Raw genomic sequence first — 14,462 nt, 5'->3', positions numbered from 1 at the left:
CTCTGACCTATGTTGAAATTTGCACTCCTAATGTTACTCTCAAACGAAATAAGCCCTTTTCAACAGATATGAAGGACAGCATAAAAAAACCAAAAATCTCATTTCAACATATTAATAAATGGATTAACTGCCAGAACTTGGGAGTGAAGATGCTTAAATTTTTAAAATTTTTATTTGAATGAAATCATTGTAATAATCATTCAAATGATTTGAAATAGAATGATCTCTGTGAAAGGAAGTTTATAGCATCACTATTTATAGAAGAGAAAGCAGCAGAGGTATGTATCTGGAAGTGAATATAACATTGTAAAATCAGCCCACATTAAATACCAAAAAAGTAAGAACAATCAAAATGCAGCATTACTTACAGGATTAAAAAGAAAAGTGTGAACAGTACAAAGTTAAACTTTTGTATGTGTGAATTTTGACCTGCTATGTTGTTAGCGAAAAGCCTTAGTGTTTGCATAAAATGATGTGCATGTACCCTGATCCCAACCACCATGAGATCAAGACGCAAACTGACGATTCCTTCTTTATTTTACAGCTTTATTACTAATTTCCCTCTAAAAAGAAACCCAAATAAATGTGACGCTGACTCATCTATAGAGTAAGGAATCACAAAGTACCATAGTACTTTACAAAAGCAAAAGCAAAAAAAAAGCGATTGTTTTACCTTTCAACTGCTGATGTTATATACAATCTATCATAAGCAGCATAGCTGTGCATTCATGAGCTGATTATATCAACCTCTAGAATTTTAGAAATGAGTGCATCTAAGCATATGGAACCTCTCTTACCTTACAAAGTAAAAGTAAGCATTTTCTATTTAAAAATTTTTATTTCTGTGTAAAACAAAGAACTCCTAGAGGTCAAATAATATACCAAACTCATAGCACTATTAAGTCATGAAACAAAGAAGATTCTGAGGTAGAAGTCAAGCAATATAACCCACAATTTCAGGTATTCCCAGCAACCATTGCATCTTGCAAGTAAGATCTATTTTTTTTTAAAGTCTCAACTTCCACAAAATCAATAATCCATTCTCTAAAATCAGATATAAAACTATGACCAACAGAAGACACCCAAACTTTTGTCATGGTAACAGAGTAAATGCTTTTACTAAAAGCTGCCAACATTTCTATCAGTAGTAACCATAAGGAGGCCGCTGGTTGTAACCATAATGTCCATATTGCTGGGGATAGTAAGGTTCTTGTCTGTGTTGCGGGTAATTGTTACCCCAGGATCGTCCATGCCACTGATTGGATCGATTGTCACTTGACCACCCCCATCTGTTGTCCCTGCCTCTGAACTGTCTGTTGTCTTGCAACCTACAACAATAAAAACAAAAAAGGTCTTTAAACTTCCCTTGTTAAAAAAACATTATGACAACCCATAGCAGTGCTTCTGGTTTCTCATTCTAATACACAATAAATAAGACTATAAAACATTTTTCACAATAGAACGTTATAGCACCAGTTATTCAAAACTTTCCTAAGATTGAAATCACTCTTCCAGTGTTATACTAGGTACACTTTACAGAGACATAGGCAGACTATATAACCAATAGAATAGTTCTAAAGTGAAATCTATTCAATTGCACAAAAACGATAATTTATTCCTTTGACTATTTTGAATTATTTATTTATTTATTTATTTATTTATTTTTTGAGACGGAGTCTCGCTCTGTCGCCCAGGCTGGAGTGCAGTGGCCGGATCTCTCAGCTCACTGCAAGCTCCGCCTCCCGGGTTTACGCCATTCTCCTGCCTCAGGCTCCCGAGTAGCTGGGACTACAGGCACCCGCCATCTCGCCCGGCTAGTTTTTTGTATTTTTTAGTAGAGACGGGGTTTCACCGTGTTCGCCAGGATGGTCTCGATGTCCTGACCTCGTGATCCGCCCGTCTCGGCCTCCCAAAGTGCTGGGATTACAGGCTTGAGCCACCGCGCCCGGCCATTTTGAATTATTAAGTAAAAATAACTTACATTTGTAAACTTCTTCCTAAAGTAAAATCAAAACAATATTTTCTTTCTGGAATTGAACAAGTTGTTGAAAACTCTAGGGTTTTATTTTTTTCTTTCTTTTTTTTTTTTTTTTTTGAGACGGAGTCTCGCTCTGTCGCCCAGGCTGGAGTGCAGTGGCCGGATCTCAGCTCACTGAAAGCTCCGCCTCTCCGGTTTACGCCATTCTCCTGCCTCAGCCTCCCGAGTAGCTGGGACTACAGGCGCCCGCCACCTCGCCTGGCTAGTTTTTTGTATTTTTTAGTAGAGACGGGGTTTCACCGTGTTAGCCAGGATGGTCTCGATCTCCTGACCTCGTGATCCACCCGCCTCGGCCTCCCAAAGTTCTGGGATTACAGGCTTGAGCCACCGCGCCCGGCCAACTCTAGGTTTTTAAAGTAGATTTGCACTGAAAATATTAGTCTACAGAAAGAACATCTAAAAACAAGAAAACACACACACTTGAACAGCAAGAAAAAAATATATGGTGCTGAAAAAATATTAAAGCAAGTATCTATCAGAAACGATGTACCAGGTACTGTTATTAGGTACTAGGCATGCCATACTAAAAACAGTGGTCCCTGCCCTCACTGGTCTTCCAGTCTAGCAGATTAAAGTGATCCTCTGCCACATCAACCATCTGCATTTATTCTTTTGAATACACACCGATTGCCTCTGTTTCTTTGGTTCCCACCAGCTCTGCTATTCCATTCCTCAACAATTGGAGGAGACTCAGGAGGGCGTTTCAGGTATTCCTGATACTCCTTGTCATTTTCTGTGAATCTACTAGCAAACATCTCTTCAAAATTTGGAACAGCTTCGGCAGTGTCAGTCATTCTGAAATTCTGTACAATTTTAAAGACATTTCCATTAAAAAAACTTAAAAATTTACACTCTCCAGATAATGAAAAACCAAGAAGTAAGTAATTTTTAGGGAGGGTATTCGTGGAAGCCTTTGTGTGCTTTTAGACTTGTCATATTTTAGATATTGAATTCAACATTTCTTTTCTTTTTTTTTTTTTTTTTGAGACAGGGTCTCTCACTCTGTCACCCAGGCTGGAGCACAGTGGCACAACCTCGGGTCACTGCAGCCTTGACTTCCCTGGCTCAAACAATCCTCCCACCTCAGCCTCCCAAGTTGCTGGGACTACAGGTGCATGCCACCCATACCCAGCTAATTTTCGTATTTTTTGAAGAGATGGGGTCTCGCCATGTTGCCTAGGCTGGAAGTCTTGGGCTTCAGTGATCCTCCCACCTTGGCCTCCCAAAGTGCTGGGATTACAGGCTTGAGCCACTGTGCCTGGCCCAAATTATTTTTCTTACGTTATTAACTTCCAATAAAAGGTTTTGGACAAAGAGATGTGACAATGGAAGCTACTGTGGTAACTTCTTCATTAGCCTGCCTTTCCTCCAAACATATGCAAATATTTGTAACATTTATACTACCTACTTTCACCCCAACAAAATTAAACCGAAATTATTGTTTGGAGTGCAAGAAACAATATGTAGATTTTCTTTGTTTTTTTGTTTCCCCAAGACAGAGTCTTGCTCTGTCGCCCAGAGCTGGAGTGCAATAGCGCAATCTCAGCACAATGCAACCTCTGCCTCCCAGGTTCAAGCAATTCTCCTGCCTCAGCCTCCCAAGTAGCTGGGATTACAGGCATGCGCCACCACACCCAGCTAATTTTGATATTTTTAGTAGAGATGGGGTTTTGTTGACCAGGCTGGTCTTGAACTCCTGACCTCATGATCCGCCCGCCTTGGCCTCCCAAAGTGCTGGGATTACAGGTGTGAGCCACTGCGCCCAGGTTTTTTTTTTTTTTTTTTTTTTTTGAGACGGAGTCTGGCTCTGTCACCCAGGCTGGAGTGCGGTGGCCGGATCTCAGCTCACTGCAAGCTCCGCCTCCCGGGTTTATGCCATTCTCCTGCCTCAGCCTCCCGAGTAGCTGGGACTACAGGCGCCCGCCACCTTGCCCGGCTAGTTTTTTGTATTCTTTAGTAGAGACAGGGTTTCACCGTATTAGCCAGGGTAGTCTCGATCTCCTGACCTTGTGATCCGCCCGTCTCGTCCTCCCAAAGTGCTGGGATTACAGGCTTGAGCCACCGCGCCCGGACAGGAATGAGTTTTAAATAAATTCAGCTAATTAAAATTATGCCTAGAAGAATTCTACTGGGATCACAGAAATCACTAAAAAGATGACCCATACCTAATCCAGATGGGCAGTAAAAATCGTAAGGCAAGGAAAAGGTGCTACTCCATTTTTATGTTCTCATATGTTCTCCCACGACTCCCTACCCACACTCATGTAAACAAATATCAACTGTATTATTACTGAGAATGGAATTTAAATAGAATGTTAATTGACCCAAGCTTTACTTACCCCAAAGATTTGAGGCAGCTGTATTGCTTATTAGGTTGTTTAAATCTGTGGGAGGAAAAAAACAAACTTGTATTTAAGGAAACTCTCAAAAGGTGTTTGGCGGGGAGGGTAGCGCATAAGAGTCTTACTCAAGGACAGAATTGGAGTAAAAGTGCTCTAAGGCCAGGCGCGGTGGCTCACGCCTGTAATCCCAACACTTTGGGAGGCCGAGGGGGGCGGATCACGAGGTCAGGAGATCGAGACCAGCCTGGCTAACACGGTGAAACCCCGTCTCTCCTAAAAATAGAAAAAATTAGCCGGGCGTGGTGGCAAGTGCCTGTAGTCCCAGCTACTCGGGAGGCTGAGGCAGGAGAATCGCTTGAACCTGGGAGGCAGAGGTTGCAGTGAGCCGAGATCGCGCCACTGCACTCCAGCCTGGGCGACAGCGAGACTCCGTCTCAAAAAAAAAAAAAAAAAAAAAAAAAAAAAAAAAAAAAAAAAAAAAACGCTCTAAAGACTTCCAAAACTAACATTCCAAAGAGGGAACTGGTTCTCACAGTGAAGAGCAAGAAGCTACAAGATTTGTCCTCTGGGTCTTCAAAAGCAAAATAGTTCAAGGATGCATAAGAACTTCATAAAGTATATATGTTCTTTTAGGATAAGCCTTTCAGATTTGTACTTGAACACTACTAATTTATTCACCACAAATAAAACCACAAAGAACTTTGGCTGTGGGCGACTAACCCTGGAAATAACCAACCAGAATGGGGTTTCGCTGCCCTAGGAGGTGAGCCCGGGGAACAGACAAAGATGCAGACTGAAAACAACTGCGTTTTCCAGTCCGTCCTCAAGGCACATCACAGCTTGCTTACCAAGGTTCTGGCATTTTGCTCCCTTCCGAAGCACCTATAACTCCAGAAGTGAGGGAAACTATGGGCCGTGAGAAGTAAATGGGTTTCGGTCTAGCAAAGAGTACAGATCACCGCACGGCGGGAGGACACCTCGCCGGCCACCCAGCTCGGCCGCCCCGCTCCCTCCTCCCGGGCGTCCTGGGCGACTCACCCGCCAAGGGCTATGTCTATCCAACTCGGGCCGAACCTCGCCGGCGAGACACTGAGAAGCCGCAGGAGATGTGACCTCTGGCTCACCACACAGTGAAACTCCAGACCACTCCAGCTCTCCAATGTAACGGAGCCCCTTCCTCTAGAATCCGACAATCACCTGACTTCCGCTTCCGGCGGGCTAATGTTGCGGGTGCCTGTCAAGTCTCGCGGTAACTAAGGCTCGTCGTGTGGATCGCTTGGCAACAGATCCCTTCTTCAAATGCTGGCGCAACGCCCAGAGCTCGATGAGGTGTGGGCAAGTAGCTGTCTGAAGGTGGATGATGCCCTCCATGCGCTTTCAGCCTGCCTGGTGGGTGGCCAGTTGAAAACGTCGCCGTCTATTAAGCTCCTTTGACTGGGAGCCGTTGACGGGTAGAGACGGAAATTCTGGGAATCACCGGAGAAGGGAGGGAAAGGCTCCTTCCGGCCGCCTGCTCCCGGCGTCTTCGTGGGGAACTGAGGTGAGAGCAGGCCGTGAAGAGTAGACACGACTGATGACTTCAGGGATGCTACGCCTTTCTCTCCTGCCAGGGCAAGCCTCAGTAGTAAGATTTCCGTAGTCCGTTTTGTATGTGGTTTTGCAGAAACATACCCCTCTCTGCTCCAGCTTCAGTCGTCAGTATCCAGCTACTTCCAAGAGCCTTGCCCATGTCTTCTGGGATGTTCTGCAAATGTGTAAACACTTAATATCCCGACAAAGCTTGGCCTCTTCCCTCCCAAATTACTTCCCAGGCTATGCACCCGTTTTTGTTAATACAATCAACTTGGAAACTTTGATGTCAGATCTGATGCCCTTTCTTTCCTTTCCAAGCTCCAATCACTTGCCAAGTCCTGTCGATTGTACCCCTACAGTAATTCTGGCATCCTCTTAACCACTGCCCCCACCTAATCAAAGTTCTCATTACCATCCCCTGCACGGTGTCAGTGCAGTACCTTTCTCATTGATGTCCTGCCTCTAGCATCACTCTGCTACTAGTCTATCTTACATATACCTGCTATAGGCGTAGTCATCTTCAAGCACCACCGTGATCCAAAATAGCTGATCCAGTGACTCTCTGTTGCCTGTAGATTAAAGGTCAAGTTTATTAACTTGGATTCAAAAGTTTTTTTGTTTTCTGCTGTTCCCCTTCCATTCTCCCTCAGTCAGTGGTAAACCAGACCCTGTGAAGTACTTCATGCATAAATTATTACATTTTTATAGATTGCTTATGTCCCTTGCATGAAATACCTGTCCCTCCCCCTCATCTCCAAATATTGAAATTCTTTCCATTATTTAAAGCTTTAGAAAGTGACATCTCCACCTAGAAATAATTTTTCTTTCTATTGAGAATCCATCATATTTCTGGAACTTCATGTATTTAGTTATTACCACTTTCTAACTTCGATCTACAATTATTTACTTGCAAGTTTTTCCCCCTATTAAACTGTAAACAGGCCTTTATCTAATGCATTTCTACATTCTGGAGTGTATTAGCATTGTGCTTTTTTTTTGTTTGTTTGTTTGTTTGTTTCTTGGACACAGGGTCTCATTCTGTTGCCCAGGCTGGAGTGCAGTGACGTGAGCATGGCATACTGCAGCCTCAACTTCCTGGGCTCAGGTGATCCTCTTGGCTCAGCCTCCCGAGAGCTGGGACTACAGGTGCACACCACTGCCCTGCTAATTTTTTGTATTTTTGTAGAGATGAAATTTCGCAGTATTGCCCAGTCTGGTCTTGAGCTCTGGGCTCAAGCAGTCCACCCACCTCAGCCTCCCAAAGGGCTGGGATTAGAGGCCTGAGCCGCCAAGCCCAGCCCCACATTGTGCTTTTTACATGAAGTTAGCACTAAGTAAATGTTTGTGGAATGAATGATAGAACTATGAATATTCCAAGTAATGTTTTAGAAACATTAACGTAGCAAAAGTGTATAGGATAGTATGGATGAGGGAATAGGATAGTCTTGGTGTTGGGTAGTAAAGGTAAGAGGTGTAATAACCAAGGTTACAATAATTTAATAGTACTGTCCTGGAGCTCCTGTAGTGCAATTGGTTAGTGTACAGTACTTAATATGAATAGTACTATCCTTAGTTACTGAGTGGATGATGGGAGAAAAAGATTGGCAGAAATCAGGGAAGGAGGCCGGGCGCGGTGGCTCATGCCTGTAATCCCACCACTTTGGGAGGCTGAGGTGGGTGGATCACGAGGTCAGGAGATCGAGACGATCTTGGCGAACACGGTGAAACCCCGTCTCTATTAAAAATACAAAAAATTAGCCGGGCGTGGTGGCAGGCACCTGTAGTCCCAGCTACTCGGGAGGCTGAGGCAGGAGAATGGCGTGAACCTGGGAGGCGGAGCTTGCAGTTAGCTGAGATCTCACCACTGCATTCCAGCCTGGGCGACAGAGCGAGACTCCATCTCAAACAAAAAAGAACCAAAAAAAAAAAAGAAATCAGGGAAGAAGCTGGGTGCGGTGGCTCACTCCTATAATCCCAGCACTTTGAGAGACCGAGGCAGGTGGATCACCTGAGGTCAGGAGTTCAAGACCAGCCTGACCAACATGGTGAAATCCTGTCTTTACTAAAAATTCAAAAAAATTAGCCGGGCGTGGTCGCGGGCACCTGTAATCCCAGCTACTCGGAAAGCTGAGGCAGGGAGAATTGCTTGAACCTGGGAGGCAGAGGTTGCAGTGAGCTGAGATTCCACCACTGCACTCCAGCCTGGGCAACAGAGTGAGACTCCATCTTAAAAAAAAAAAAAAAAAAAAAAGAGAGAGAAATCAGGAAAGGCTCCAATTATTTAAGCCTGGGAAATTGGGGCTGAAAAAGAATATCCGTAAGGTAAATTGGCTTTAAGGCAAAAATGAACTCAGAGCCCAAATACATTTGTAAAATTTGAAACACTAGTGAAATATTCAAGAGAAAATTTCCGGGGTTGTTGTTAGAAATTCAAGACTAAAGCTCAGGAAAGAGAGTCTCTGCCCAGATGTGTAAATGTGTCAGTAATTCATGAAGAAATAATAGTTGAAATAACTTGTGTACAGATGCTCCCCAACAGGACAGTTTGACTTAACGATTGTTATACTTTACAATGGTACCATGTGCATTCAGTAGCAGTGTACTTTGAGTACCTATACATTCTATTTTTCACTTTCAGTACAGTAGTCAATAAATTATATGAGATATTCAACACTTTATTATAAAATAAGCTTTGTGTTAAATGAGCCTGCCCAACTATAGGCTAATGTAAGTGTCCTGAGCATGTTTAAGGTAGGCTAAGCCAAACTATGATGTTTGGTAGATTAGGTGTACTAACTGCATTTTTGACTTAATGATATTTCTACTTATGATGGGTTTATCTGGACATAACCCTGTCAAAAATCAAGGAGCAGCTGTATATGATCTTTTCAACAGGGAAAGTATTCATAGAGAAGAGAAAGCTACCAAGGCCTATCCCTCAGGAAATACCCGTATTTAGGAGACAAGAATAGGAAATAGAAAACTTGAAGAGGGGCAGTGTAACAATTGAAAAACTGAGAAAAATGCTTCCCCACCTAATATCAGGAATCAAGGAGGATATTTGGAAACGGGCTTCTTGTAGGCTAGTTTGCTTGTTTCCTTGTGACTATTACTGACATTATTTGTAAGTAGTGAGGACTTACCCAGAAAAGAATATATAGGTTGGGCATCCCTAATCCCCAAATCCAAAATCCAAAATGTCCCCAAATCCAAAACTTTTTGAGTGCCAACATGACACTCAAAGGAAATGCTCATTGGAGCATTTTGGATTTCAGATTTTCATAGCAGGGATGCTCAACTGGTATTTCTTTCCTGTAAATTTGTGTGTGACACTTAGGGGCCTCTAGGCCTCTGAGAGTTTCTATGAAGAACTCTAGGTATTCTATCAGATTTTCAAATTTTCAAATGAAATTATTTTCTGCCTACCAATGTCTTTTCATACTCTGATATCTTATTGATTATTATGTCTAATTTTCTGACAACAGGAAATCTGTTTCATGAAGGAGAATTTTCTAGATAACTGACACTCAGACTTTAAGCATCAGAAATTTTTCATTGAAACCACTTTTGATGGAAATGTTTGCAAAATGTACCTCTTACCTATCTGGTATAACCATAGTATGTGGGCCATAATTTAATCTTTGCTTGGCAACTAAAAGTCACTGTTCAAGCATCAGTTATATTCTTCTGGATATCCTTGGGCCTGTTGATATGTATGAGAAAGGTTACATCATGATATTTATAATGTCTTTTTCTACTAATTGTAGACATTTTGTTTTACCTAAGCAGATGTATTTTTTAAATTGTGATAAAATATATGTAACATAAAATTTATCATTTTAACCACTTTTAAGTGCAGAGGTCATTGACAGTAAGTACATTCACATTGTTGTGCAACCATTACCACCATCCATCTCCAGAAATTTTTTCGTCTTCTCACACTGAAATTCTGTGCCCATGAAGCCATAACTGCATTTTCCTCTCCTCCCTGCCCCTAGCAACCACCATTCTACTTTGTCTTTATGAATATGACTACTCTAGATATCTCATGCAAATGAAATACATTATATGCCATTTTGTGACTGGCTTATTTAACAGCATAAGATCCTCAAGGTTCATCCACATTGTAGCACATGTCAGAATTTCCTTCCCTTTTATTGAATAATATTGCATTGTATGTTTACACCGTATTTTGTTATCCATTCATATATTAATGGACACTTGAGTTGCTTCCTCTTTTTAGCTATTATGAATAATGTGTCTGTGAATATAGATATACAAATATCTATTCAAGTCCCTGCTTTCTATTCTTTTGGGTATATACCCAGAAGTGGAATTGCTGGATCATATGATAACTTTATTATTAATTTTCTGAGGAACCACCATAGTGTTTTCCATAATGGCTGTGCCATTTTACATTCCCAGTAGCAGTGCGCAATTACTCATAACTTTAAACCTTAGTTTGACCCAGTGATCTACAGGCAAAACACACCAGCAGAAAGTCCTGGGGAATCCTAGCATCAAAAGAACTCTACTTTCAGAGGCCATTTGTGATCTTGGACAACAACCACTTTAAAGACAGTAAAGCGGTCAAGAGGTTATGCAATTTATCCAGGGGCACAGCTTTTAAATGGGCCTGTCAAATGGGATAGGAAGAGGGAGATATTGGGCAGCTTGCAGTTGCCTGTGTCTTTGGCCAGTGCATCCTCTGCTCTTGCAAGTTGTGCTTGCAATTATTCCTTCTCTCTTCTCTGTTTTCAACTCTCCCTCTTTACTGGCTGCTCCCACCCCCACACTTGCTCAAATTTCTTCAGTCTCAAGACAAAACTGATACCCTGCCCTCAATCCTGTATCCTCCTCAGACTATCTCGGATCTCCTTCCCGCGCCCCCTCCCACCCCCCCACCCCCATGGGTATTTTACAAAGAATACTCCACACCTGCAGTTTATAATTCTCTACCTTTTCCATACAATTCAGTCAAGTTTCTGCCCTTGAGTACTCCACTGAAACCACTCTACTAAAACCACCCTGGCAAAGTTCACTAGGGAAAAGTTTTCCCAGGGCCAAATTCAAGACTCTTTCTAAAATCGTCTGCATATTTCGTATCTGTACAGTATTTGTTGCCTTTATCTCCTTCCTCCTTTAAACCTTTTCACTTTTTTTCCAAGTTTCTCATGATTCTCCTCTTCCCTGGGTCACTGTTTTCTTATTGTTCTGTATTATTTTATGTGATGGTCAGTCAGGTGTGGCCACAAAAGGAGATACAGGAGAGGCTCTGAAAAACAAAGTTCATTATACTCACAAGCCCTGGAGATAGGAACCACAACACGCCACGCATGGCCACATGTGAAAGACACCAGGGTGGTCAGAGGCAGAAGACAGAAGCAAGGGGAAAGCATTAGGCTGGAGCCTTTACTGGAGTTTCATTAGGAAAGGAAAGGCAGGTCAGGGCAAACATTTTAGGATTGACTAGTTTGAATAATTTCAGAGGGCTGTAAACTATAGGGATGGTCCCTAGTTGCCTGGTACCTGGCCCTGGGGTGACTGAGACAGGAATATTGTCTTGTGGGGTGGATGGGCCGTATAGAGGGGGTATGGCTCTTGATTGGTTGGTTTGTGTATTTCAGGCATGCTCCTGGCTGGGCCCTTTTTTAAGACATCAAAACATAATATATACCTCTTAGTGGTATATAACAAAAAATAAAAATTATTTACAGAAATTTAAATATATATATCTATATGTGTATATATATATAAACATACATACATATATTTGATACACTTTTCTATCTCTGTCTCTTTGGCTGATTCCCTCTTCCTCTGCCTGCTGCTTAAATGTTGGTATCCCTATAACCTTGCCTGTACTCTCCTTGTGTTGCCTATGCAGACTATCACTTTTGTGGCTTCAGCTTCCATTTCTCTTCCGATGACTCAACAATGGATATCTCCAGCCATCCATCACATATGAGCTCTAGACTCGTAAATACTCCTGCTTGCTAGACATTTCCATCTGGATGTCCAACAGGCATCTGCAGCATGTGTCTAAATGGGAGTTCATCTTTCTTCCTGAACCTGTTTATCTCCTCTCTTTCCATTTTCAGAGAATGCTTCCTCCCAGTTTCCCTTGCCAGAAACCTAGCAGCCATCCTGGACTCTTCCATCTCTCTTACTCCAGATACTCAGTGTCTCCCTAAGTCCTGTGAACTTCAGCTTCTGACTGAACTTTCTCTTCTGTTTGTCCACTCCTCTTCTTTCCTTCATGTCACCCTCTTGGTTATAGCATTCATCATTTTTCACACAAACCAAGATGACAGTCTCTTAAATGGTCAGTCCCTGTATCTGGCCTTGCTCCCCTCCAGACCCTTCTCCACTCTGCTAGTAGAGCATCCTTTATCATTGTGAAACATACAGAAAATAATTGATGATAATATAATTAATTATATATCTATCAGCTAGCTCAGAGTAGCTTGATTATATCTAGCCCTGGATCCATCAACCTTTCCTAATTTCTTCTAGGATACAATCCAAGCTCCTTAGTTTGGAATATGCAGCTGATCAAGATTCAACTCTGTCTTATTGGTCCAGTATCATCTCCTGCCACTCTCCCTGTATTAGTCTGTTCTTATGCTGCTTTATTAATAAAGATATACCCAAGACTAGGTAATTTATAAAGGTAAGAGGTTTAATTGACTCACAGTGCAGCATGGCTGGGGAGGCATTAGGAAACTTACAATTATGGCAGAAAGGGAAACAAACACGTCCTTCTTTACATGGTGGCAGGAGAGAGAAAAGTGAGAACCAAGTGAAGGGGGAAGCCCTTTATAAAACTGTCAGATTGGGGCCGGGTGCAGTGGCTCACGCCTGTAATCCCAGCACTTTGGGAGGCCGAGGTGGGTGGATCTCGAGGTCAAGAGATCGAGACCATCCTGGCCAACATGGTGAAACCCCGTCTCTACTAAAATTCAAAAGTTAGCTGGGTGTGGTAGCACACACTTGTAGTCCCAGCTACTCAGGAGGCTGAGGCAGGAGAATTGCTTGAACCTGGGAGGCAGAGGTTGCAGTGAGCTGAGATCGCGCCACTGAACTCCAGCCTGGCAATAGAGTGAGACTCCCTCTCAAAAAAATGAAAAACTGTCATATCTCATGAGAACTTACCCACTATCACAAGAATAGCATGGGGGAAACTACCCCCATGATTCAATTACCTCCCTCCCACAACACATGGGGATTGTTGAAAGTACAAAATGAGATTTGGGTGGGGACACAGCCAAACCATATCACTGCCTAAATGAACTAAATGTATACCCATATCAAATTGTTTAAAGTTATTGGAAGACTTTGTTCTGTGTTGAACACATGCTGTCGCTTCTGTTTGCAGTGCCCTCCCCACTCTGCTCTACCTGGTAAACAGCCTCTTCAGGTGATCTTCCATAATACATCCCAGTATTGTCCCCACCTCCAAAGAGAACAGATTATTCTTTCCTTTATATCTTTCATGTATCTAGTCATGCGTTTATCACAGGAAGTGAATTCCTGTGAGTAATTGTAATTTGTTTACATCCACCTAAATCATAAACTCCTGGAGGGTAAGGCCGTGTCTTTCACATCTTTAGCAATGAGCATAGAGTCTGACAATCTGATACATAGTTGGTGCTCAGTTAATATTTATTGATCTCGCCCCTGCCTTCCTCTCCAGGTTTGTTTGTTTGTTTGTTTATTTTGAGATGGGGTCTCCCTCTGTTGCCCAGGCTGGAGTGCAAAGGCACGATCTCGACTTGCTGCAACCTCTGCCTCTCAGGTTCAAGTGATTCTCCTGCCTTAGCCTCTGGAGTAACTGAGACTACAGGTGCCTGCTGCCACACCCAGCTAATTTTTGTATTTTTGGTAGAGACAGGGTTTCACCATGTTTGCCAGGCTGGTCTTGAAATGCTGACCTCAAGTGATCCACCTGCTTCAGCCTCCCAAAGTGCTGGGATTATAGGCATGATCCACTGGGCCCAGGCTTCCAGTTTTATTTTTGACTAATTTTTTCCCACTTCCTCTCCCCTGAGTCAACATTCAACCATATATAAAGACTCAGCCCACCTCTTGTGCATAACACGTTTGTTCCCTGGACTCCCTTTTATCAGATAAGCATTCACATTACCTTATTGAATCTGTTTTGATGTCCCTCTTTCCTGCTAGAGTGTAAGTGCTAAGAGTACAGGGACCATGTGTGATGTCTCTTCATCTCCAGCCCTAGCACTGAGGCTGACACATCAGGCAGTGAAGAGATATTTATTAACATAAGAGTGAAGGACTTAGACTTTCCAATTTATAAGGTCTCCTCCAGCTCTAAAACTTGATTTGAGGCTCTGAAAATTGTGACATAATCTAAAACTTTTCTCTGAGCAGATGGTCACAACAGTTGAAGCACCAATTTAAACAGTTGGCAAATATGAGGTAAACATTTAAGAAAGTTAATCAGAATGAAGGTGAATCCTTTAACAAGATTGGAAAATTAACAAAAC

At 42.5% G+C, this 14,462-nt stretch overlaps 2 protein-coding genes across 2 annotated transcripts in view; one reads left to right on the top strand and one right to left on the bottom strand.

The window, feature by feature from the left end:
* Positions 1 to 159: 159 nt before the first annotated feature.
* Positions 160 to 5,592, bottom strand: RAMAC (RNA guanine-7 methyltransferase activating subunit). Its single transcript, XM_010360824.2, has 4 exons — positions 5,419 to 5,592; positions 4,378 to 4,422; positions 2,663 to 2,841; positions 160 to 1,328 (listed from the first exon to the last, which is right to left on the bottom strand). The coding sequence occupies exons 3-4, from the start codon at positions 2,830 to 2,832 to the stop codon at positions 1,142 to 1,144; spliced, it is 357 nt and encodes a 118-aa protein (XP_010359126.1). The 5' UTR covers positions 2,833 to 2,841; positions 4,378 to 4,422; positions 5,419 to 5,592; the 3' UTR covers positions 160 to 1,141.
* Positions 5,593 to 5,902: 310 nt separating this feature from the next.
* Positions 5,903 to 14,462, top strand: part of HOMER2 (homer scaffold protein 2) — a 143,588-nt gene continuing 135,028 nt past the window's right edge. The window contains exon 1 of the mRNA XM_030931673.1: positions 5,903 to 5,920. The gene's annotated coding sequence lies outside the window, so the exon portion shown is untranslated. The remainder of the gene's footprint in view (positions 5,921 to 14,462) is intronic.

Source organism: Rhinopithecus roxellana, chromosome 5 (assembly GCF_007565055.1).
Source record: "Rhinopithecus roxellana isolate Shanxi Qingling chromosome 5, ASM756505v1, whole genome shotgun sequence".
Classification (NCBI taxonomy): domain Eukaryota; kingdom Metazoa; phylum Chordata; class Mammalia; order Primates; family Cercopithecidae; genus Rhinopithecus; species Rhinopithecus roxellana.
This window is presented reverse-complemented; position numbering and strand designations above follow the sequence as displayed.